Source organism: Gambusia affinis, linkage group LG04, assembly GCF_019740435.1.
Source record: "Gambusia affinis linkage group LG04, SWU_Gaff_1.0, whole genome shotgun sequence".
Taxonomy (NCBI): domain Eukaryota; kingdom Metazoa; phylum Chordata; class Actinopteri; order Cyprinodontiformes; family Poeciliidae; genus Gambusia; species Gambusia affinis.
Window position 1 is genome coordinate 21279102 of NC_057871.1, and position 24742 is coordinate 21303843.

The following is a 24742-nucleotide window of genomic DNA, read 5'->3' on the forward strand; positions in this document are numbered from 1 at the left end:
TGAAGTAAATGATAATGTTATTTTGAGACAATTTTCAAGTAATATAACACTCAATGGAAGAACACATTCTTGAAGATCAGTGATGAGCCTTTAAACATTGGAATTGGAAGAGATTTTAAATATCCAAAATAAATGAACAAAACAACAGAAACGACAAATAAAATGAATTCTGCAGTCTGTAGACAAAATTGTCTTTCATAAAAGGGATAGTTGAGATGAGAGCACCAGACTGAAGATCTGTTTTGGTAGAAAGAGAGAAAAAAGAAAAACAATAAATCAAGCAAATTAAAATGATTGAGTTTGTTTTAGTGTAATTGATTTATTTTTTATTTTGACAGGCCTAGTTGTAGCTAATTCTTAAGTTAAACTTAAAACAGAAGTTTGACTTAAAATAAGATTTCAGTCCCAACAGAGGGATTAACGCAGAGCGTTAATATTTACTATCCCTTTAAAACATTTTTCTGTCCACTATCCTTGATTATTTCTAAGAACTCTCCACACAATAGTCTGCAGTGTTCGGGTACAGAGACTGGACTGAAGGGAAGAGGGAAAAATGCCACAAAACAAAAACTTTAAAAGCGTTACAAAGGTTTGAAAGTTTCTGAGTTTGGAGCCAGAAAATCAGAAAATCTAACTTGGAAAGATGAAGCTCAACTCACAATCACAAATTTTTATTTGTTTTATTGACATTTGTTGTGATATACCGAAACAAAGTACACCATAATTGTGAAGGAAAGTGATCTGTATTTTTTTTTACAAATGCCTTGCTTGCACAAAGCAAACTTAAAAAAAAAAATCCAATCAAATAAAAGCAGCCCAAACTCGTCTGTTTGTCTCTGCGTGCTAGCGTCCCGTGGCATTGTGCTTCTCATCATATTCAGAAAAATCTGATTACTTCTCCCGTTTCTAAACTTCCCTTTCCTCTGTCCTGCCGCAGAATGAACCTGTCCTTCATCCTGATCTGACGTTACACTCGGCGTGAAGCGGTGACAGTAAATATCATCACCTCTGCTTTGCATAGAAACGCAGCAGAGAACCGATCTGTCAGCCGGCGACGCCGCTCTGGGCCGCTCGTGTTACACCTAGACGCTTATTTTACATCTGTGGCTGACTTGTGGGACGTCTGAGTTGACAGAAAAATTTCACGCCCCGGAAAAAGTTTTGGCAACATTGAAACACCTTAAATGCTAATGGATCTGTCATCTGGTGCACATAGACGCCGATTTTCCCTGGCAGTTTTACTGACTGCGTCACTCAGACGCCGCTCTCTGATTTATTTACTTTATTCTGGATGTTTCCTGTTGAACGCCGTCGGTGCGACGGTGTCAGGTCGGAGCCAGAGGAAGTCTCAGGTGGATCCTCTCCCACTTCCTCTTTTCTTATCTGCTTGAGAAGATAAATAATTGGGTCTAGATATTTGGCATGCAGCAGCTCGGGTGTTTGTGTCGGGCTCTTTGTGCATGTCTGCGCGCAGGTTGATGTGTAAGAAGATCTAGCCCTCGGGTTTGATGAGTAGCTTTACATAAATTAATGTAATTATATCAAACTGAGCCCCCAAATGGGTTTCAAAGGGATTTGGAGAGCTGGTTTGTGTTCGTCAGGGATGGAGGGAGGTTTTATGGCTCTTTGAGATTCGGAGCTGAAATGTTTTTGCTTTCAAGGCATCCGCAGCAGTTTAATGGAAACACTTTCCCTGCTCTGGTTTCATATTGTGAGAATTAGGGCTGCGTTCACGCCGAGCGTTCGGCATCTGGATCCGTCTTATTGCTTCGTGTGCTGAAGGTTTCTCGTCGGCGTGAACATCTGCGCCCAGCACTCCTCCTCCTGCAGCTCACTTACTGAGATTGCTGTCTGAGCTCTAGATGATTTCTTCTCTTGTTGTTGCATGGAAGGTGGTCTTCGATTGACCTGTCGGCGCGGCGTCCCGCTCATACCAAAGTTTATCGGTATGAGTGTCTATGAAAGTCTGAATATCATTTTAATTACAAAAGACTTTTAATTTCAGACTCTGAAAAGCCCATTTGGAGGTGATTCAAACGCCTCGTATTCCAATTCAGATAAGATGCTATACTTTTGCCGTTTTAGAAACACCAACAAAGCATGAATACAATTTAACAACCTGAATAAAATAAAACCATCTAGTCCAGTTTTTCACAATATGCATAGAAACAATAAAAAAGGGAAGAAAGGCATTCTTAAAACTGAATGTTGCCAAAAAATAAATAAATAAAAAAGTTGTGATGACTAAATCATATGATAAAGGAGTTTGTGTCAGCAGATATTGATGAATGTAAATTAAAGTATTGATATTTTTCTGAGAGACTGAGGATGCTGACTGATGGTGCAGCTTGATTGGTAAATCGTTTTAGCTTCTGATGAGGCTGTCTGTGTTCACAAGTCAGATGTTTATTTTATTTTGTGGTAGTCTGCTGCTTCTTCTGTCGTTCGACGTCTTTGGAAATGAAGAAGTTTCATGTGTTGACTTTTCGTTATTATTCTTTTGTTTCTAGACATTCTTACCCTCTTTCTTTGCATGTTTCTTTCTTTCTCTCCTACTTCCCCCCTTTCTTTTTTTCACACATGTCAGAAGTCGCCAGTTCTTGCATGTAAGCGATTGGATTGGCTGCAGACTGACTTCATCGATCGGCCCATGTCATCCAACGCAAGGCGAATCAATAGTTCCATGATCGAACCTCGAGGTCCAGACATTTTGTTTTCAGTTGTGGTCTAATTGCTGTTCAGAAAATGTTAACTGGATGGGGAAACTCTCAACGAACAAAAGTACCGAGAAATTTCAGAGGAACTGGCAGCCTAGCGGTTCAGCACACAATGACATCGTTGGCGTGTCGAGCAGGTTCACGCCCGTGTTTACGCTCCACGTAGCGAGCAGCACGCCGCCGATGGAGACACACAAAACTCAGAACCGGACCTGACCTAACCCAGCTAGAGTCAGGCTTGAGAACGGAGACGGAGGTTTAGTTGCACATGATTTTATTTAGGGGTGTCAGAGTGAAGGGGACTGAATACAAATACATGCCACACTTTTCAGAGTTTTATTTGGAAAAAATTTTAACCCTTATACCTTTGCCGTATCTGTGTCATGGAAATGTAACGCTTTGTGTTGTGAAGCATTTAGACCGGATTTAACCCATTAGCTGCTGATATGTGTGTGTGTGTGTGTGTGTGTGTATATATATATATATATATATATATATATATATATATATATATATATATATATATATATATATATATATATATATATATATTATTTATTTATTTACAGACAAACTAAATGAAAGGTTGTTAGCCCGCCCTCACAAACACTAAAGAGAGACAAATAATCCAAACTGGGCGGACTAACAACAAAGAAAATCAAACTCTAATAGGACAGCAGGAAGCAGTGATAAAACTGTAAAAACAAAAATACAACACTTACTAAAGCTTATTATGAAATCACTTTAATCAAGTCAATCTAAAACACATTAAAAACATCACATAAACCAGCACTCTAAAGTCAAACTTGGTCTAGTAGATCTGGTGCAGCCCTGCCAAATAAAAGCAATATAAGAAACAAAAACATATAATTCAATCTGATTAAAAGAGACAAATGTATAAGCCAACCCGCGGCGTCAAACAACCACACGCCCAGGTAACGCTGCCACCGGAACACTAATAATAATGCAGCCCTGTATGGAAACATCAGGACAAACTTATTAAGAGGATCAATTTAAAACAGTTTTCCTGCAAACCTGCCACAGCCAGCAAACAGCGTGGGCCCAACACACACCTGGTCACACACACCTGGTCACACACACAGGAAATTGACACTTGACCACCACCCTCCCAGCTTCCCTTTTATGGAGGCTCAGGCTGTGGAGGGAGAACATATATATATACATGCATACATATAAATATATATAAATATATATATATATATATATATATATATATATATATATATATATATATATGTGTGTGTGTGTGTGTGTGTGTGTGTGTGTCCAGACAAGTACAGTTTGACTCAATGGGATCACATCAACATTAACACTAAAGACTGTTTTTATTTAGACTTACGTGACTTGAATGATTTATCACCATTTTATGTTTTACGATGATCCTTGTACACTACATTAGTCATCAAAGTTTAGTCTGCCATTAATCATGCTGCTGCATAACAAAAACAGACGGCCTGTTTTCAGCCACAACGTCGCTTCACTGCAGCATTCTATTAAATTTATATAAAAATAGATATATAGATTTATATATAAGTTATATACACCTGCTTAACCCTCCAGGACCTCTGGACTTCTTTATTTATATGTACTTAGTTTGTGAAATTTATGGTAATTATGTAAATGGCCTAAATTTTGGTGTGATTTTGTGTTTTCTTTCTTTATATTTTCTTATACGGTTAGAAAACTTTTCCTTTTACACTCAGAACTATCTGTGTATTTTAGGGATTTTTTTGTACCTTTTCATAATGTATAATAATAAGTTTGCACACAAAAAAATTAAAGTTGCTGCCATTTTTCGACTCTTTTGTGTTCACAAAATAGAATCTAATCTTTTTAAATTTGTGAGTATTTATGGACAGGGGCTTAAAAAAGTATTCTTTAAAAAAAGAAATACAAATAAATGCACATGATATTCCTACAACAATCTTTAAAATGTTTAATGTATAAAGGAGAAATACATTTACAAATGTTGCATGTAAATTCATTTGAATCATCATAGCCGCCAAAATTAACAAAAAATGTTATTCCTCCTGGAAAACGGAGGTAAAGGGAGATTTTTTCACTAAAGAAGAGACTTTTTTCAACAACGCTGTCAATTAAAGGGTTAAAGTTGAGAAAATGTATAAATATTATTTATGTAAGGTCAGAACTAAAAATAACAAAAATATCCATCAATACAAATTGAAAGCAATAAATTAATTCATAATATTTTAGCTTTATTTAAAGAACATTTTGTTTCTAAGGTACACAGATTGAGCAATTTATTTAAGAACTTTGCATAAAAATATGCATATAAAAACCAGAAATGCCTCCAACTTTCTGGAACTCACAGCAAACACAGCTGGAAAACGAGGAGAGCCCCAAATGATGACGATACGGAGCTGAAGTGACCAAAAGAGAATAAATGGTTGATTGCTTTAAATGACAACTTTGTAAAACTGAAAAGTGAAATCAGAGTTTTATCCTCATTGTCTTTGTGTTTCACATGTGAGTGTGTTTGTGTTTGACCTTTGACCTGTAGCTGTAATAGGGATCTTCTCTGCATCATTAACATGAGGCTGTCTGATAATTACAATTAGATCCCTGCAGATGAGGCCGAGCATCATGGGTCATGAATGACAGGAGCCGGGGGAACGGGTGGAGGTGGAGGGAAGCTGATGGACTAAAAGGTGTTTAAAAATACTAAAAATAAAAATAACACATAATCTGCACTCTACTCTGAAAAAGGGTAGAGTGCCTTCTCTGGGTCAGAGGGGGTGTCCTGCCCCAAGTGGAGGAGTTCAAGTATCTCGGGATCTTGTTCACGAATGGGGGAAGAAGGGAGCGGGAGATCGACAGGCGGACTGGTGCAGCGTCTGCCGTCAAGCGGGCGCTGTACCGGTCCGTCATGGTGAAGAGAGAGCTGAGCCAAAAAGCGAAGCTCTCGATTTACCGGTCGATCCACGTTCCCACCCTCATCTATGGTCATGAGCTTTGGGTCATGACCGAAAGAACGAGATCACGGATACAAGCGGCCGAAATGGGTTTTCTCTGTAGGGTATCTGGGCTCTCCCTTAGAGATAGGGTGAGAAGCTCAGTCATCTGGGAGGGACTCAGAGTAGAGCCACTGCTCCTTCACATCAAGAGGGGCCAGTTGAGGTGCCTCGGGCATCTGGTCAGGATGCCTCCTGGACGCCTCCCTGGTGAGGTGTTCTGGGCACGTCCCACAGGGAGGAGGAAGACCCAGGACACGCTGGAGGGACTATGTCTCTCGGCTGGCCTGGGAACGCCTTGGGATTCCCCCTGAGGAACTGGAAGAAGTGGCTGGGGAGAGGGAAGTCTGGGCCTCCCTTCTGAAGCTGCTACCCCCGCGACCCGACCCCAGATAAGTGGAAGATGATGGATGGATGGATGGATGGACACAATCTGCAGATTATTTGTAATTTTGGTAATTTGACCAAATTGATCACTTTATTGATGTTTCTAAATACTTTGATAACAATTTATATGAAAAAATGACAACCTCTCCTTAAGTTTCTGATCTTAAATTGATGAGGTCGTGAGTCCTGATGGATGGACGGACTCACTATTTCAGTAATTATTCACATCTGTAAAACACTGATGTTAAATCACAGACTTTTCCAGGCCTCATAAACGCCTCCTTAGTTTTATTTTATTGTTGTTGTTTTGTTTTTTTGCCATATTTGAACATTCCTTACCCAAAACCTATCAGGTTTATAGAGTTAGAGATCATTTTCCAACAGCAGATAAAAAATTTGTCATGTGGAAAATGAATTTGACACAGATTTCATCCCCCGCTCATCACTTCAGGTGAGAGCTGACTGGTGACATCACTGGTGACATCATCGAGGTTTTATCTGCTGTTGGAAAATGATCTCTAACTCTATAAATTGCTAGACGTAGTTCTGATGACAGCTCAGGTTGGTCTGGGTTGTGGTCTGTCTGCTGTTTGTGTTAATCATCTAAACTGATATCAGACTAGCAGCATCTTCTTGCTTCTGGTTTGTTTTGAATAATATTGAGAAAAAAACCTGAAATTTAAAAGTGGCGTTATTAAAGTGGAGGTGAACGAGTCTTTGATGACACATCAGCGTTTTGCCTGCCTTCCATCTCAGTGGAAAGTTTCCATTATAACCTGACATTTATGCTGCGCTCCCTTTCCTGTGCGCCTCCCTTGTTGCGTTTCCACATGTTCATTTCCCCTCTCGATAAAGCGTGGCGTTACCTCCACAGACACTCGACAAGGAAGGTGGGCGATGACACATCTGGCTCTGGAAATGGGTGAAGAGGGACGGATGCGTCTTTCCCCCCTTTCCGTTTGCGTGCTTGCATTCCCGCCGTCTGTTTGTTTCATCCTTCTGGAGAACGTTGACCTTTTTCGCTCTTCGCGCTGCCACGTTGCGAAAATCGAAGAGGGTGGTAAGGGCGCGGACGCTGCCGGCAGACGAGTGTGGCACCGTGTGTGATGCTTTGGAAAATTTCAGACTCTCATCTCAAACCAAAACAACGTGTTGCTGATCAGGACTCAATTTCTGCTGCCAGCTGCAGCCTGAGAGGGAGTCTGAGTAACAATGAAACGTCATTTCATAAAACCGAAACAAGGCCTTCTTTGAAGACTTTCTCCAATTAACAATCAACGCAACGTGCCTCAGACGAAGGCAGGTGCAATCATGTGGATCTCATTGGATGTTTGCTTTATTTCTTCCCAAATATGTCACCATCTACTCATCTGCAGGAGAATGTTTTAGCCTCCATGACAGCTAATTGAACAATACAGCAGAAAGAGAGAGAGAAAAAACTGAGATAGGGCAAAACTATATTAGTTCCTCTTTTTCAAAGAGCCCGATAAAATGAACTGTTCATGCCAAAAATATGTTTTTACAATCTTTACTTTACTATGGATGTGACTTTTGATCTTCATGTGTTTTGCTTAAAAATGTCACTAATTCTGTTATTTCAGTCTGGTTATAGGGCTGCGTTTATCTTATCAGATTGATCAAAAAAACAAAAATATAATAAATCTGTAAGAGGGAAATACTGCTTCAATTTTCTCATGTTGTGTTCTATTTATTTTATTAATCTAAAATAAATATATTAGGGTGTTTCGATACAACTTTTTCACTTACGATACAATACCGATATTGCTGCTTTGACTATTGACTGATGCCAATATCGATCCAATACGATATTACCACAAATCAAACATACTTTTACTACTTATTTTTTTAGTGTGGAATGACTGAAAAGGCTTGATCAAGTGATAAAACCAGATCAAAACAAAGATCAGTAGTCAACAATGACAGGTATGAGAACAACTGACCCAGTTTTGGTTGATGTGGGGCTGATTTCTGATATCAATATCAGATCGGGACAACCCTAAAATACTTTCTTAAATGATTGTGCCTACAGCTGCTTGCAGAAACAAAAAGCTGCTCATCAGTCACCTCCGCATGACGCGCCTGCTCTGTTTGTTTCAGGATGTACGACGTTGGAGGTCAGAGAACCGAACGCAGGAAGTGGATCAGCTGTTTCGAGGACGTCCGAGCGGTCCTGTTTGTCGTGGCTCTCAGCGGATACGACATGACTCTGGTGGAAGACCCCTCAGTGGTACGTCGTTTCACACGTCACGCCAACTCAGACGACAACGCTGCACAATCAGAAAAAAAAACACAAACATGTTCTGACTGATTTTGTTTAAACTCTCTTGGAGCTTTAAAGTGTCTGATTAAACAGTCAAACGTTTTGATTTGCGTGTTTTCTTCACAGTATTAAAGTGGCTTGAATCCAATTTTATTTTATGTGAATCGCTGTTTGATGTGTTTTGTCTTCTCCATGCAGAACCGCCTTCAGGAGAGCATGAAACTTTTCTCCTCCATCTGCAACAACGTCTTCTTCCGCAGCACCTCCATGGTAAGCCGTTCATCACTTCCGCCGCCTCAATAGAACCAAACCTAAGCTGTGGTGGAGAACGACAGAAAAGGATTTATTCTGTTTTTATAACAGACACTGTTAGTGGAGTCTGGAGCTCCATAACAAAAAGATATTGCTCAATATTTATTCATCATAGTCATGTTTTTTCATAAGCATCTTTGTGTTTCTGGATGGGAAAGAGAAATCATTTTTAACCTGCAGTATCATGTCTGTTTTACTTTGTGAACTCCTTCAATCATAGTGAGGCTGTGGGAAAAACACAGTACACTCAATTTTAATTCTAAAATGATTGAAATCCAGCCTCACGTTTACAAAAACACACACCTGAATCTACGAACCCAGGCTGAGCAGCAGCTGGATGCTGCTGTGAAGCTCCTTGATTCAGAAAACATTACTGTCGCAGTAATCAGTTATTAATCGCATGATCGTTTTAGATTTGTAAAATATCCTCCACTAGTGTTGAGTGTTCTGTAATAAAATAAAGTTTATTGGTCTTTGATTAGCTGAACGTGTATAAGTTAGCCTCAAAGCAACAATATTATCGTTTATCGTAGTAATTTATGAGACAATTTATCGTCCAGGAAAATTTGTTATTGCTGTATAATCTGTTACTGCTAATGTTAGAACAATTTGAAATGACATCAGAAATGACCTAATGAAGCAACTGTTGCTGGAAATGTTTTAAGACGCCTTCCAAACAAATTCAAGTCTATCGGTTTACACCGACTTAAATTACTCACAAGTACAAGAATATTCAAGGCTGTTGCAAATCCTAGCAGACTCACCAGATTAGATCTGATTAGATCTGATTAAGATCAGATTAGATCTGATTAAGATCTGAGGCTTCGATGCACAGGCTGGCACAGCTGCACTTTACCTTTAAATCCTGTCATGCTGCTGATAAGTCAACAAAAATTCAGACTCTGTTTCCTCCTTCACACCTAATGCTGAAACTGATGGTGGAGATGCAGAAACATTCCTGTATATTCAGGGAAATCCTGCCGTTTGTGAGAATACATCTTAGTACAGATGTGAACAACATGGTAGCATCGTTGTGATGAGATGGCAAAGAAAACCACAGAGAAAAAGGCCTTTTCTTTAAAATTAGGCTTATCAAATTTGCCACAATTCAGGGACTTTTTTACTTTCCTGACCAGCTGAGAAAGAGGCTTTAGGTTGGTTTTATTAGAGTTTAAAACAGTCATCAGTTTGGATTGTGAGTGAGAACCAGAGTACCAGTACTAGGGATGGAAGCTATCAATTAATTAATCTGAAGCTGATTGATCGATCGACAAACTATTAATCAATAAGTGGTCATTCTCCGTTATGCAGCGTAGCTGAATGAGCCACTGAAGTGAAACGTAAGTCAAGTGTCAAAACAAAACCACATAAAGTTCATTTTGCATCCTACAACGGACTTTGTTTGGACCGTTTCTCTGGGATATCTCCGCCATCTTTGCTTCTGTATCAACTGGCTCTGCTTCATGATGACCAGCAGCACCCTCTGCTGGATGGCGGCCAAACTACCGCGCTAAAAGAAGGTTTAAACGGATGTTATTAGTTAATCGATTGGAACTAATGTTGATCTAGTAAAACATTTATTGAAAATTGCTCAGTTCTTTGTATGCCTAAAATCCACACATATATACTGGAAGAAACTCCAGACAAAACAACAAACGAGCTACACCACTCACTGTATTTCATTTTGCCTTCTGATTTATTCACAAACAACCCGGTAATAGAAGAACTCAGAGTTTAACTCACGTCGGCTCAGATCCAGTCCAATGAGTCAAGACAGCATCCAGGGCCAACAGGATCCACCTGAACTAAACTTCTACAAGTTCTTCTTGAACAGACCGGACAGGAAAATGCTGTTTGATAAATGCTGTTTCCGCCCCACTAATTGAAAAGCTTGTTATATTTAAGTTCGTCTTTGTCAAGGTGACTTTTTTCCCCCCCCTCTCTTCCAGCTTCCTGTGTGTAATAACATTAAAACTTCATAGCAATGAGCTCACAGACTTAAGTTATATTTAAAGCCCACTTAGGGCAACTTCTGAGAACTCTCCTGTGTTTTCCAACAACCTTTCACCGCTAACACGGATTTTATTAGTTCAGGTTAATCTGTGTGGAAACAAAGACAGATTCAAAGTTCAAAAATAAAACTTCACCGCGTTGACTACTTTCTAATCGCGTCACAGGCACATAGTTTTACACATTTCCTCCTGCCGAAAACACCAACTAAGTTTTTCTTTTATCTTTTTTTGTTTTTTTTAGTCATAGAAAGTTATTTAAAGCTTCATTACAGCCGAATGGGCAATTAAAATGCCTGCGTGTGACGTGTTTATGTTCCGGTTTTGTGTGTGGGGCTGCACATTACGGCGGCTAACAGGCTCATTAAATAAAACTGTTTAATGATACGTGTTTTTTTTTTTTTTATGTGGCAGGATAATTTGTAACCTCCACCTCAATTAACTCGTCACTGTGGCTGGTCAGTGATAATTACACACCTAGGTGTTGCTCCGCATCCTGTTTATTGAAAATCTGCTCTATCTTATCGCTCCTTTGTTATTATCCGGGGGCTTTTTTTTCTGCTTTTGTTTGACTTTGTGATCAGACAAGCGGCGAAAAGGTAGAACAAAGCCACAGTTTTAATTGGTTGGGTACCAAGCCTTAAGTACCAGGACGGTGTTTTCCTGAGACGACGAGCAGAGATGCAGATTTATGGACGTGGTCGCTGAGCCGCTGGCTGATCACGTTCACATGATGCATGACTCCAGTCAGGTGCCATTATTACCTAAGCTCTTATCAATACAGCTATTGATTTTTGGGTGAATCTTTCTAAGTGACAGTAAATCTGCCGGTTATTCCAGATGGCATTCTGCAAATCAACGTTTTCTCAGTTCTTGTGCTTCCAGCCGACTTTCTCTGTTTGTTGTTGTTGCAGATTTTATTCATGAACAAGATAGACCTTTTCCAAGACAAGATCTCACACACAGGACGGCATCTGCGGTTATATTTGCCACAGTTTAAAGGTAGGACGAATCCCTGTGCATTCATGTGCACAGCACCTGCACAATGTTTGACCAAAAATAGATGTTTCTACTGTCATTGACCTCTGTGACCTGAGTGACATGTATCATTCAAAAAAGCAGCTGAAAGGTTTTTCATGGAGCTGTTACCAGAAAACATACATTTGGTCAGATTTATATTACTTACATCAGCGCCTGCTGTTCCTTTTGAGGCGTGATGTTAAGTTTACACTAAAAGCCTCCAGTTTCTGCTGAGTTATTCTAATAACCTCATACAAGAATCACATGAAAATTCAAAGGCAGATGCAACAACTGATGGAGCAGAACCTTAGCTATGTGTTAGTTGTTGAGTCCTGCCTGATCAAAACTTATCAAGAATCATTTTGCTGTTGGAAAACCCAGCTGGGTCAAAGTCTCAACCATCCGGCCTGTAGTGGCGATTGTTTGTCAGACCAAACATCCTATAAAAGTTCAATCAATGAGCCACCACTGCTGCACTGAGGTGAAGTTTCAAACCCCAGTGCAGCAAATAAATTCGTTACAATCTCATTTATATTTTCTATTAGCTTACTGGGGAGATGGACAATGCCAGAGTGAAGTCAGAGTGGATCAGAAAGCAGCTTTCATTTTGTAATCTAGTTTGTTTTATGAGTTTGTTTTTCCTTAACTTTTGTACTGTACTTAAGTATGAGGCAGGTTAGCCGTGATCTCTGGATCACAAAGCAACCTTCAAGTCCAAAACTTTATTTTTTACCAGTTTGGCAAGCAAATAACCAGATCAAACTTTTCATTGTTTCCTGCTGCCTCGCCTGCTCTGGTAAGAAACCACAGGCCCCAAACCCAATGCAAACTGGTGCTATACCAGTCCCTATACTTATAGGAAATGGATCCGCAGTTATTTCTGTCTTACATAGAGAGACAAATAATAAGAGATAAAATCAATAATTACTAACCCACAAATAAGCTCTGTAAATAATATAAAAATATAAAGTAAACTAAGAATAAACTAACAAAATTCAAATTGCTAAAAAAATAAATAAAGAATAAATATTTCCAACACGACTTTCAGACGAAAGGAAACTGGTCAGGAAGTTTAAACCTTGGTTTAAAACCTGGAGTCAGTATGTTGGTAATATAAACAAGGCTTCTTCAGCCTCAATCTAGACCACAAGCTTAACATTGAGAGTGAAATTAGAGTCTGACATTATTAAAGAAATGCCTTTTGGGAAATTTAGCAGAGGCGTATGTTCTTTTTGTGTTCACTGTAAGTGTGTATTTTGATGAAAGATCACTCTAAGGTATTCAGAAATTAATATTCTAACGTCTGATATTCTGTTTATTAAATATTTGTGAGAAGAAAATGCAGCCTGTACCTTCAGCAGATCTTTATTAGCTCTAAATGCACTAATTTATTGCTACAAAACAACTAAAAAAATCTATATGATATATTAATGGTGACATCCATACGTGATATTTGATACTTTATTTTGCGCCGATGTGTAAATATTCTGACCCTGCCTTTAACCTTGACTTTTAACCATCATCTCATTTCTCTGGAGGGTTCTGAATGTTAAGTAAACCTTTCGTATTCCCATCATGCAGACTGATTTGCTCCTTGTCTAAGATTTGACCAATAACTCTGATTCTGTTTCTTCTGTTTCTGATGAACTCCATTACAGACATGCTCAACCATGTCTGAGCATCCATCTGCCTTTCCTGCTCACATTTTATGCATTATAATTTTTTTAAAAAGCTTCTTGTTCCACCTCAGTAGTTTACTCAGACACGTCAGTGCTTAAAACTTAACTTGGCAGCTTATTAAGCACTGATAATAAGCTCTGAGTGCCACACATGCTGCTATTTCTGGAGGTTCAGTATATCTGCTCAGTGTCGTACCTCCCGTGTCTCGGCGGGCTCAACGGGAGCCGTGTCCTCTTTGCTCTCATGCAAATGTCAATAAAAATGCTAACGCGGCTCGGATTGGGGTCAGCCAGCAGAGCAACCTGAGCGCAGATACGATGATGAGTCCGAGTTCTTGCTCGGGTTTGCAGCTGCGGTGAATTAAATGTCCTTCCAAGCCGTTTCAGTTTCTCTGCTGGAACTTGCTCTGGTTTTAAAAGGACCAATTTGAAGACGACGGACTTTATTTTTGTCGCATTTTCATTTGAAACTTGAAGTTCGTTGTAGTTCGCCACATTGATCCAACATCTTTGTTTTTAAGATGTTGCTGCTGGTGAAGCAAAGTCTTTCCAAGCTTTGTTGTTCTTTGTCCAGCTGCTTCTCGTGATTCTGATTAAAGCTTCTAGCTCCTCAGTAAGGCTTCATTTCCCCTAAACTGTCTGCAGAATATATTTGCGTGAATCAAGTCTGATTTTGTTTCCGTCCTGAGCACAGTTAGATAAATTTTGCCCAATTTCAGCTTTTCTTTTATAACATTTATAGATTTTACAGCTTTACTAAGACAAAGTTTGGATACCCTAAGGTGGTTTTCACATGTTTTATTGGCAAATCACAGAGCTGCTATGTAATATTAAGCAGTCTGAAAAATTAGGAATTACAGTTATAGTTGTTATTATTATCTAACAGATAAAATGTGCTTTTCTGTAAAGAAGAAAGCTTTGTACGTGAAGTGTTGACATTGTCCTTTAACGTACATTCATGCAAAAATGTAAAAAAAAAAAAAATTGGCAAAAATGAGTCTGATTTAGATACCAAACAAACCATTAGATGTGTTTTTATACCGTGGATCACAATTTGTCAAAATGCTGCTGTGAAGAAAAAATTGTCACTCTTGTTACACACGTTACCCGATGAATTTCTAAACACTTTTGAGTTTTTCTTGCCCATTAGAAACAGCTGCACCAACAAAATCCTGTAGCCAATGGAAACTTAGCCATAGAGCATCCAACCATTAAGGCTCCTGTCAGGAATTTAATTAACCAGTCGCTTTCTCTGTGCAGGGGGTCATAGTTCATTTGCGTTCCATGAAGAGATTGTCAAACCTCTCAAGCCACACCAGTTCTAGAGGATGGGTTTACGGCTGAACCAGAGAGCTAAACCATGCAAATGTACTTTTATTGTTGTTATTAATGAGAGAAAAGTGACCTAGCTTTTGCTCCACCCTCCAGGTGCGGACTGTGACGTCGACTCGGCCGCACGCTTCATCCTCGCCACCTTCGTCTCACTCAACAACAGCCCCAAGAAGCTCATCTACCACCACTTCACCACGGCGACCGACACCTCCAACATCCAGGTCGTCTTTCAGGTGGTTATGGAGACGATCATTAAGGAGAACCTGGAAGCTGTGTCGCTCCTGTAGCCGGCAGCGGCGGTGCCTGCACGGACCCCACAGACTGAGACCTCAGTGAAGTTTCATTTAAAAAGACTGAAGTGAACCAAAACAAAGTTTGTCCTCTATTAATATTTAACTTCCCACAACACAAAACCGAGCTCTGAAGCTTTTGGCAGTGCTTCCAAAAACACCAGAGCTTTCCTTTTGCGTTTGTGACCGAAGCACAACAGAGAGGCGCGGTGAGGATTTACTGTTTGTCCGCTGCCTTCCTCCTCGCAGGATTCACCCATGCATACCGTCGTGTGTTTTTCCCCCTCATCCATCACCGTGTCTCTGCGCCGTGCGTCACAGCCTCCTAATGAGGCGCTCGTGGCCGTATAACTGCTCGCGGGTTTGTGTTCGCCCGAGATCCCAGACGCAGCAGGCATCTTAATCTGTGCCATTAACTGTCCCACTGCCTTAATACCAGCCATGCGGCGGCGCTCATTAGAAGCAAAACGTGTACATTATAAACACCCCAGAGGTCGTCTGACTTGGGTTTAATTTCCTTTCTTTCCACCTGTGACACATCCTCTCATAAACTCTGATTTGTCGTGCAAAACTCTGCCTCCTCCGTGTGTGAGCTGCGGCGTTATCTGTTCCGGAGTTTGTTTCTGAAGATTCCCCTGAGCGACCGACGGTGCCAACGCGCTCCGACTTCAGTAATAAACAATATTTGTCCATGACTGACGGAGGCTTTACTGAAACTAAAAAAAGAAAAAAAAAACACCCAAAGGTGCTTTATATGATGAAGTGGTGATGATGTGTGTGTCTGCTTTTATTTGAAATGTGAATAAATGTGACTCTGTCCTCTTTGACAGACACGAAAACAAACCTTTCAAGATTGTGAAGCAAATTCAGACAACGGCAGGTTGATACTGTTTGTTTGTTCATTTTAATAGATAAATAAATAAAAGTAATTTACAGGAATTGTGGAAAACTGCAGATAAACCTCTGGACATTTTTGAACATTTCCATATTATGCAAAGGGGTTGGAATGAAAATGGCTTTATCTAAACTGTCTGGCATTGTTGGGTTTTTTTTCCCCCTGTTTAAATTTTTTTTTCTTTGCAGCCAAAAGCAAAACTGAACAATGTTTTTTTTTTTAAGCATTTTTCTTTAAATAAGAGAAAACATTCAAAGTCTGCACGGTCCCTCATCAAAGCAAAAATCTCCATCCATCCCTCATCTCTGTTTCGATTTTTTTTTTTCTGCCTTTCCAGATAAAATCTCTGGTTTTTCCTCTCGCTTTCTATCTCTGTTTTCTTTCTCTTTTTTTGGAGGATGATGAGGAGGGTTCACGGAGACTCATGCGGACAGGCAGTCCAACGAGTCCAGGGTGAGGAAGACGTCTGCCTTGCACTGGAAGGTTCCTGTCCCGTCCTGCAGCAGCTCGCAGCTCTTCAGGTTTGGAGAGATGTCCTTCAGGCAGATGGCCTGGAGTTTGGAGAGAAATCAAAGTTGAAATGAAACAATGTCACTTTTGAAAAAAAACAAAACAAAAAAACTCGTAGAAATATCAGAAACAAGGTGAGGAATGGAAGAGATTTGGTTCAGTTATGTATGTCTGTACGAGTAAATCAGTGTTTGTGTGAGTTCACTGATATGATTCAGCCCAAATATTTCGAACTAGTAGAACTAGTCGGTTTGTGTTGCGCTTTAATCTGCGACATTACGCAGATTAAAGCATAACGCGTAACATGTATACATAATGCCATGTACTCTATATCGGAGTTCCCTTTGCATTTCAAAGAACGTTTCACTTTTCTCGCCATCTTTAACAAAACAGCAACTCTTGAGCGGAAAGCACGATTTTTACGCGCGTAATCATTATGGAGGAGAGCCTACCATGTTCTTCAGGACGGAGATTTGCCTGTTGGTCTCTTGGATCAAGTTGTTTCCCGCCGCCTCCCCGCTGTCCATCACCGTCTCCTCGGACTCGGCTCTCCGGACGGTCGGAGACCTCCTGATGCCGGACAGCAGCCCCGAGGCGCGGCCCACAGAGTAGTAGTTGGGTCCGGTTACCTGCTTGTACCAGGCTTCGACGGACTGGCAGGAGATGAGCAGAGACACTCCGACGCACACCACGGCGAACCTGACGGACTTCTTCATCTCCAGGACGGTTTTGGCACTTTTTGGGGGGTGAATTTTTTATTAATTTTTTTTTACGCACAAGAAAACAGCGCTTCTACAGGTCTGCTTCTTCGTCTGCGGACACTTTGTTTTTGCTGGAATCTTGGAAAAGTTTCTGTTTCTTATATAGGGAGGCTGGGTGAGGTTTATCGTGACACAGGACATTCGTCAAATCAGAGCCAAGGTGGGCGGATGATGATGATCTGTCTGTAGAAAATGGAGAGGGAGAAGGGGGAACGGCGCTAATTGATCCGCTTCTGATGGGCTGCTGGAGCCACGCCATCGTGATGCGTGTGTGTGTGTGTGTGTGTGTGTGTGTGTGTGTGTGTGTGTGTGTGTGTGTGTGTGTGTGTGTGAGAGAGAGAGAGAGAGAGAGGTATGAGGACGTCACCCCCTTCTGACGTTTTAAGGGGTCAAAATGAATCTGTCGTCCTTGACAGAAATGTGAGGCAAGAGGTCACAGCTTAAGAGGAAGGTGTGGGTTTCATGGAGAAGCTGTTGGAGAACATGTGCGAAAGTGGACAAATTAGGACTGAAAATCCCTGCAGATTAGTCTGGAGCAGCGCAACCTGATCACGACACAGCGCCTGGGTCCGTCTACGTCTGTTTTCTGAAGTTTTATGCATTTTTGTCTGGCAACAAATACAAACTTTAATTTTTTAATTTTCTTATCGGGATTTTACAGGAGGGAATGGCGCCGTTTGTACGTCTTTTTAAGTTTTCTTTACATACACAAAAATGTGGATGTAAACCCCCTAAGTAGAGCCACATCGCTGTGCTTTTATAGTTCCAAATTTATTTATTTTTTTAGGGCTGGGGGTTATAAAGAAAGAAACAAATGCAAACTGTGCATCTTTTCCCTTCCACTTGACAATTTTGTACCATGTCCATCACATAAAATCCTCTGATATTTGTGGTTATGTGACAAAGCATGAGCTAAATTAAAGCATGTGAATATATTTTTGAAAGGGTTTGAGTTATAAATTGATCTGGATTTTACGGGGAAACGTTATAATCAATAGAAACCCTTTTCAGGACGCAGGCTAACTCTTCCCGTCAAGCACCATGAACTCCTCTGAATGGTGTAATTAGCAGATCAGTCTTAGTCAGCCTGAATGAATAATAAAAAGAAAAATACAGTTAAACTGTAATTATGTTGGGTTTCTATGAGAACGCGTCATGAGAATCCTGATGATGGAAGATTGGTCTTAAAGTGAGAGGAGAAAAAAAAAGTTGACTTGAGGGATGAAATTGTCCAGAACAATGAAGCAGAAGGAAAAACTGAAATGACGTAAAGAATTAACTCCAGTTTTATTTCTTATTTACAGCTTATTCTATTACAAAAATATAAAAAAAACCAAATGAATGAAGGTATCTGAAAATATCGAGTCAGTGAAGATGGAAGAAAATACCATCAGCGCGAGTCAGAGGCCGTTGTAGAGGGGTCTGCAGTGAGGCTCCAGCTTCTCCTCCAGGACGTAGTCCGGCCCGCAGACCCAGGGGTCTCCGGTCTCCCACTGCCATTTCTGCAGAAGCTGCCTCAGGTTGTCCAGCACGCCGCTGTAGGACGGGTCTGACGCCAGATTCTTGGCCTCCTGAGGGTCGGTCCTGGGTTTGTTCACAGCAAAACACCATCAGGTTCCTCTGCTTGAGGAGGTCATGATGTATAAACCCTGAGTCAGTCTGAATGTACGAAACATTAAACAAACTATGTTTACAACTGCGAACAATACGCCGTTCGCAACTGGTTCAGAACTCAGATGGTAGGTTTTTAACCGGTACCAGTAAAACAGCCAGCATTACCAGTTCATTACTGGTTCCCTCTTAAATGTACAAGCACGTCTGAATAGTTTGGAATATCACTGAAATTTCAAAAAGACAAATTTGTATAGAGTCCTTACACACTGATACGTATATTTTTGTTAAGTGATTATTCCTATTTATTTTGATTATTAAAGTGAAGAGCAAAATACTTTAAAGTATATATACACACACACACACACACACATTATATATATATGATCTACCCGTCTGGTTGTAATCCAATTATATAAATATACTGAAGTTTTTCCTCTTATTACAGCTGAGAACAGGGAGGGGGACTGAAACTAATGATCACTTATAATATTAATTTATCTGTCATCATTTCTGAAGCAACAGTTTGTCACCTAAATGATGAAGAATGATCATCGCGTCTGCACAAGGCCTAAGATGGCGTCTTAGAAAGTCTAACAAGCAAAAACGATGGATGTCTGAATAATTAGGAGCTCAGTTTACGGTCGTCTGCTGCTCAACTTTGTGCTTTAGCGTTTGGAGGGGGACAAGAACAACTTCTGCTTCATTTACCTCAAAATCGCTGGAGAAGAGAAACAGCTTAATGCATAAATTAACTTTAACTTTTATTTAAAAAAAAAAAAAAAGACTAGCCTTTTCTTTTATTAAAGCTGCACAATATTTGAACAAATTATATTTTCCATAATGCTGCCATTTTAGGAAATGTGGACCTGGTTGTTGTTTTTAAAAAAAAATTAATTTCAAAGTTCAGATTTTCTTCCCCCTAAAGATTAAAAATCTTGATTTAGTTTTGCTCTTTTTTTTTTTTTTTTTTTTGGTTCAGTTGTGATGAAGAATTTTCTCCCATGTGTCAGTTTTAAACCTGAACCCTGACACTGGGGACTCAGACCTGGTGTCGAACAGCTCCCAGCGCTCCCTGTAGTAATACTGGTCCAGACTCTTGAACCAGTGAGTCGGCCGCTGCAGCCTGGTCCGGTTCAGCAGATCCTGGAAGGTCGGGGACACGTACAGGTCCTGGTCGACGGGGAACGGCATGCGGTAGTGCATGTTGTGAAGAAGGTGGTACGCCCCCTGGTGGACAGAGCGGATCGGGTAGTACATGGTCACCTGAAATCAGAGCGGAGTTCGTCAGGGCCTGGGGTTTGAGTTCCTCCTGACTGAGCGACGGTGAGGTCTCGACCTCGTGAAGCGACTGGCTGGAGTACACTGTGCTCCAGCTGCTGGGGTCGGAGGTCAAAGCGGGCAGCAAGGAGCGGCCGGTGAGGAGGACCTGCACGGACCGACTCTCAGGGAGGGTGTAGGATGGATAGGGGATAGAAAACCAGTCCAGGACGGTGGGAGTGATGTCTGCAGAAACACAGGAAGAAAAGGGAGGATGAAAAATATGGAAGATAAATTTAAACTGTAACCTGTTATCAATGAACATTAAATCAGCTCATAAATGGATAAAATTAAGACGTAGCTCCTCATTTTAGATCATTAGTAATAAAAAAAATTACTAATTTTGTACCGAGTTAATGACATAGAACTAACAAAACCTTCATAGTAAGAGTTTGATGTGTTCAAACTACATCAAACTCCCTTTGCTACAGATAAATACTGTAGCAAACACTCGTCCACAGAGGTTGATCAAAATGCTGCAAATGCATAAAAAGCTTCTGCCTCTGTACATAAACAGTGCCTCCTAGTGGGAACGATCTGCACCAATGTTTTATTTTTAAAAAATTATTCTGTTTAATAAGTATCTGTGCATTCAACTAAATTATGATGCTACAATGTTGCTGCTCTCTGTTAGTCTACTTTTTTTTTTTTTTACATAATTTGCACTGACTGATAAAAATGATCTGGTCTTGTGAAATATTAACAGTGTGTATTTTAGAGAATATAATAGCTTTTTCATTAACAATATTGACATTAAGTTCATGTTATCTTAGCAGCTGAGCAGCTTCTGTTGTGTTCCTGTGTCTCCCTCTAGTGGCAGAAGAAACACATTGAACGCAGAAACTGACTAAAAATACATATTCACTGTTAAATCCTCGGAGGGTTCTCTGAAAGCTGAAAGTGTGTGTTGTCCTACTAATCTTCCCTCTGGTCAGGTTTTTGTCCCAAACCAGATGGTGTGACACCTGTTGAGGCCAGAAAGTGCAGTTTTTACATATCGTCAAGCCAAATGGAGCTAAATGAGCTTAAAGAAAGTGACAGCACTTTTGATTTTGAGACTAAACTTGTATCTATGTCTTGTGATTCGGGTAACAAATCACAAGACTTTTCTGATTGATAATTTGTACCTTAGAGCGGTGGATCCCGAAGCTGGGATCATGGTTGTAATAATAGGACAGAAATGGATGCTTCCTGGCATTTCTCTTCAAACAGCTAGAATGAGCATAATGGCAAGATAAGCCTGGGTCCCAATCAGCTCAGCTTGTCACAATTTCCATTATTTGAAACATTTCAATTAGTCGTGAGACTGTAGCTCCAGGCAGCTTCAGGTCAGCAGATGTTTTTGTTGCCATTTCCAGACTACTGAAGGTCAACATATACATCCATCTTACTCATGTTCTCTTGTCCATCCAGTTTTGAGGAGTGGCTAAAGGAAACAGGCCTGTCTTAAAACACATCATTACATATTCTGATCAGCTTTAAACTGTCATGTTTACATTTCTAAAAATGTTTTACGTGTAATCTTGCCATAACTTTACACTGTTTTCCGTTAAATATCAGCATCCTCCCAATTATAAAAACCCAGGAAGGATTGGAGGTGAGGGATCTGTTGTTGGGTGGAAGATGTGGCCGTCTCTCACCCAGCAGACTGACGTAGGCCTGGCTGGTGTTGCCCCACCGCTCCCTGTGCTCCGGGGAGGAAACCAACATGGGTTCGGCGGTTCCAGACCGGTACAGGTTGGTTCTGCCGTTGGGGAAAGGGATACCGTTGTCGGAGCTGTAGACGATCAGAGTGTCGTTCTCGTAACCGGCATCCCGCAGCTCCTGAAGCACCAACCCGATACCTGCAGAGGAACATTGTGGGTTAGTCTTCCTCATCCTTTTCTTGTTGGGTTTTTTTGTGCTTGTGAAGGTGCTGAACAGACCCTGATCCAGCCGGCTGACTGTGGTGTACTGTGCAGCTAGGTCGGCCCGAGCAGCGGGTGTGTCGGGTACGAAGGGAGGAACCTGAAGACGTTCAGAGTTAGAAACACTTTGCGCTGGATTCAGTTCCTCAGACCGACTTGAATCCATTTTATGAATCCATTGAAAACCTGACACCACTGACTAGGGCTGGACAATAAACCAATAACAACATATATAGAAATAGACACCTAATCAATATCAATACAAAACACATCTCATAGGATATTCAATAATTTGACTGAACTCCAGAACCGCACGGCATTCTGGGGGATGTAGGCAGAGGAAAGACTTTACCTGCTTAAACAAGGCAGGTGGCATCTACTAACTTGTTCTTTGGTTACCTAGCAACAAACTGTTGAGCAGTAGCTTAAACATAAAAATAAATAGTCTGTGAAGTGAAAGAGGAAAATCAGAACAACAGAATGAGAGGAAACTGCGGATAAAACAGAAAGGTAATTTTTTATCCGTGTTTTATCTGCCATTATTTCCGATATTTACAACAAAAATCTAATAAAAAAATTATCGATATAGACTGATTTGACAACCTTTTATCATGATACATTTTTCAGTAGCCTTACCCCTCACCTTAACTTGATCTGGTGTGTAATACACTGGCTTCCAGTCGGGAATTAAACCCATTCCCGGTTCTCCATTCCCAAACTTCTCACAGAAAGCCCCATACTGAGGCTGTGAATGGCCACATCGGTGGACGTCATGGAAGGCCACGTACAGAAAAAACGGCCTCTCCTCCTCCTGCTCTGCGTTGGGGTTGCTGCTCGTTCCCGCGCCTCTTGCTCGCCGACGCTCAGCTGCTTCTTCCTTGTGAGTCTGGAAGAACTTGCGGACCAGGAGTTTGATCCGAGTGATGTTCCTGCCCACTTGGAGGACGGAGTTGTTTTCCTCCGTGTAGGCGAAGTCAAAGGGGTAAACAGATCCAGGACCGACGTGCTTCTTCCCGATTATACCTGCGGGAAATGACAGGAGAAAAAAAAACGAAAAGAAAAGAGATCAAGGGAAAGCAACACAAGAGTGAAAAAAAGTGAAAAGATGTCAGTTTTTAAATGAACCTGTGTGTATGTTGGCCTGGCTGAGGAGCAGCGGCAGACTCTGAACTCCGTCGAATGAGTTGAAGTGATGAACTCCCTGATGGAGCCCATACATGCCATTCTGATGCTGAAAACACAAGACTAACCTCAGTGCCATCAAACAGGAGGGAGTGACGGGTACGGGTGTGTGTGTGTGTGTGTGTGTGTGTGTGTGTGTGTGTGTGTGTGTGTGTCACCTGTGGCAGGCCAGTGAGGATGGCGGAGCGGCTCGGGGAGCAGCTGCTGACGGATGTGAAGGCGTGCCTGAACACAACGCTGCGTCGGGCCAGAGAGCGCAGGTGAGGAGTGTGGACCGCAGAGTTGTTATAGACGTCCGTTTCAAAACCTGCATCGTCAGCTGGGGGGGAAAAGAAAAAGAAATTAATCTTTAACTAACATATTAAATTAATCTTGTTGTCAGTGGTTTAAGAGCGATGACATCAAGGTCACACGCTAAAGACACTACACTGTTCACATGGATGTTGAAAAGGTTAACCTTACTGTATTAATAATTGCTTTAACTGAATTTTGGTTTTATGTCAGATATAAATTAAATATTAACTTTTGAATTGGATCACCAAACAATATTTTCTATATCGTAACGAAATGAGATGCACCCGTATTTATCCTATTTTATTGGTATTTTATATTAATAAAGACAACGTTTAACAAATATAAACCAGCCTAGCTGCTTGGAAGAACATAAAAACGTAAAATAAATGACAGATGATGACACAAGACTGTTGCACAGGTCTGTGCACAAAGAAGCCTGGCAAACCAAACATCTAACATTCAATAATCAATAAGCCGCTGCTGACTGTGGTGATATTTTTGCACGCAAGCAAGCAAATGAAGTCCAATGTCCAAAATCTGAAAGTTGCGTTTTAGAGATTAGTTATCCAGTTTGGCGAACAATACACAAAGATCCTCTTTTTTGCTTCCCTGCCGCTTTTGATGTGGTGAAAAAACAAAACAAAACTTCAAACACTGATCCACTGCAGTGCATGCTGGTCTTAAACCAGTCCCTTTTACAGAAACTGTAGTTAGGCAAACAGCAAAAAAACAAATTCATAAAAAACACAAGAAAATTTTAATATTATAAACAAAAAAAACAACTAAAGCTTGTAAATAATAATAATAATAATAATAATAATAATAATAATAATAATAATAATAATAATAATAATAATAATAATAATAATAAACAAAGATACCCAAGAACAGATTTTAACAAAACTCAAAGTAATACAAATGCAGAATAAATAGCTGGAACAGATATTGGTGTAGCTAATGAAATAAAGAAAGACTGGTACAAACATACAATGAAATGATACCTTAACAGTTTAATTTCCAAAAATTTAATTTTTATCTATTATATTAAATGGTTACGCACCAATAATTAGAAGGACATTTCTTCTCTTTGACTCCGAGACGCGACAAGAGGCTAAAAGCACAAACAGCAACTGATCCAGGCAGGTTTAAATATCTGAAAATCTGATCTCCGGAGACAACAACAGCATTAAACGTTTATGAGGTCACGGACTTAAAAGTTGGCTGGCCGTGAAGGTGCCTCAG

General features: G+C 40.5%; 3 protein-coding genes across 4 annotated transcripts in view; 1 reads left to right on the forward strand and 2 right to left on the reverse strand.

The window, feature by feature from the left end:
• gnav1 (guanine nucleotide binding protein (G protein) alpha v1) overlaps window positions 1-15047 on the forward strand; it is a 29643-nt gene extending 14596 nt beyond the window's left edge. For both annotated transcript variants that reach the window (XM_044114382.1, XM_044114381.1), the window contains exons 6-9: window positions 8216-8345; window positions 8577-8648; window positions 11614-11701; window positions 14827-15047. In XM_044114382.1, coding sequence (XP_043970317.1) covers window positions 8216-8345; window positions 8577-8648; window positions 11614-11701; window positions 14827-15017 — 481 coding nt within the window. In that variant the 3' untranslated portion in view covers window positions 15018-15047. The remainder of the gene's footprint in view (window positions 1-8215; window positions 8346-8576; window positions 8649-11613; window positions 11702-14826) is intronic.
• An 858-nt stretch (window positions 15048-15905) lies between these two features.
• npb (neuropeptide B) lies at window positions 15906-18333 on the reverse strand. Its single transcript, XM_044114407.1, has 2 exons — window positions 16878-18333; window positions 15906-16466 (listed from the first exon to the last, which is right to left on the reverse strand). The coding sequence occupies exons 1-2, from the start codon at window positions 17139-17141 to the stop codon at window positions 16338-16340; spliced, it is 393 nt and encodes a 130-aa protein (XP_043970342.1). The 5' UTR covers window positions 17142-18333; the 3' UTR covers window positions 15906-16337.
• Window positions 18334-18454: 121 nt separating this feature from the next.
• sgsh (N-sulfoglucosamine sulfohydrolase (sulfamidase)) lies at window positions 18455-24700 on the reverse strand. Its single transcript, XM_044114362.1, has 9 exons — window positions 24561-24700; window positions 23365-23525; window positions 23150-23255; window positions 22668-23047; window positions 22043-22124; window positions 21758-21961; window positions 20137-20303; window positions 19846-20063; window positions 18455-18770 (listed from the first exon to the last, which is right to left on the reverse strand). The coding sequence occupies exons 3-9, from the start codon at window positions 23241-23243 to the stop codon at window positions 18587-18589; spliced, it is 1329 nt and encodes a 442-aa protein (XP_043970297.1). The 5' UTR covers window positions 23244-23255; window positions 23365-23525; window positions 24561-24700; the 3' UTR covers window positions 18455-18586.
• Window positions 24701-24742: the final 42 nt, after the last annotated feature.

What these genes read in the sequence shown, in the direction of transcription:
- npb (XM_044114407.1), bottom strand. Translation starts at nt 17,141, where the DNA reads ATGAAGAAGTCCGTCAGGTTCGCCGTGGTGTGCGTCGGAGTGTCTCTG. An exon ending in TCTCCGTCCTGAAGAACATG is followed by an intron (nt 16,467 to 16,877) that starts GTAGGCTCTCCT and finishes TCCAAACTCCAG; the next exon opens with GCCATCTGCCTGAAGGACAT.
- sgsh (XM_044114362.1), bottom strand. Translation starts at nt 23,243, where the DNA reads ATGTATGGGCTCCATCAGGGAGTTCATCACTTCAACTCATTCGACGGA. An exon ending in AGTCAGCCGGCTGGATCAGG is followed by an intron (nt 21,962 to 22,042) that starts GTCTGTTCAGCA and finishes GTTCCTCTGCAG; the next exon opens with GTATCGGGTTGGTGCTTCAG. An exon ending in TGGGAGCTGTTCGACACCAG is followed by an intron (nt 18,771 to 19,845) that starts GTCTGAGTCCCC and finishes GAACAAACCCAG; the next exon opens with GACCGACCCTCAGGAGGCCA.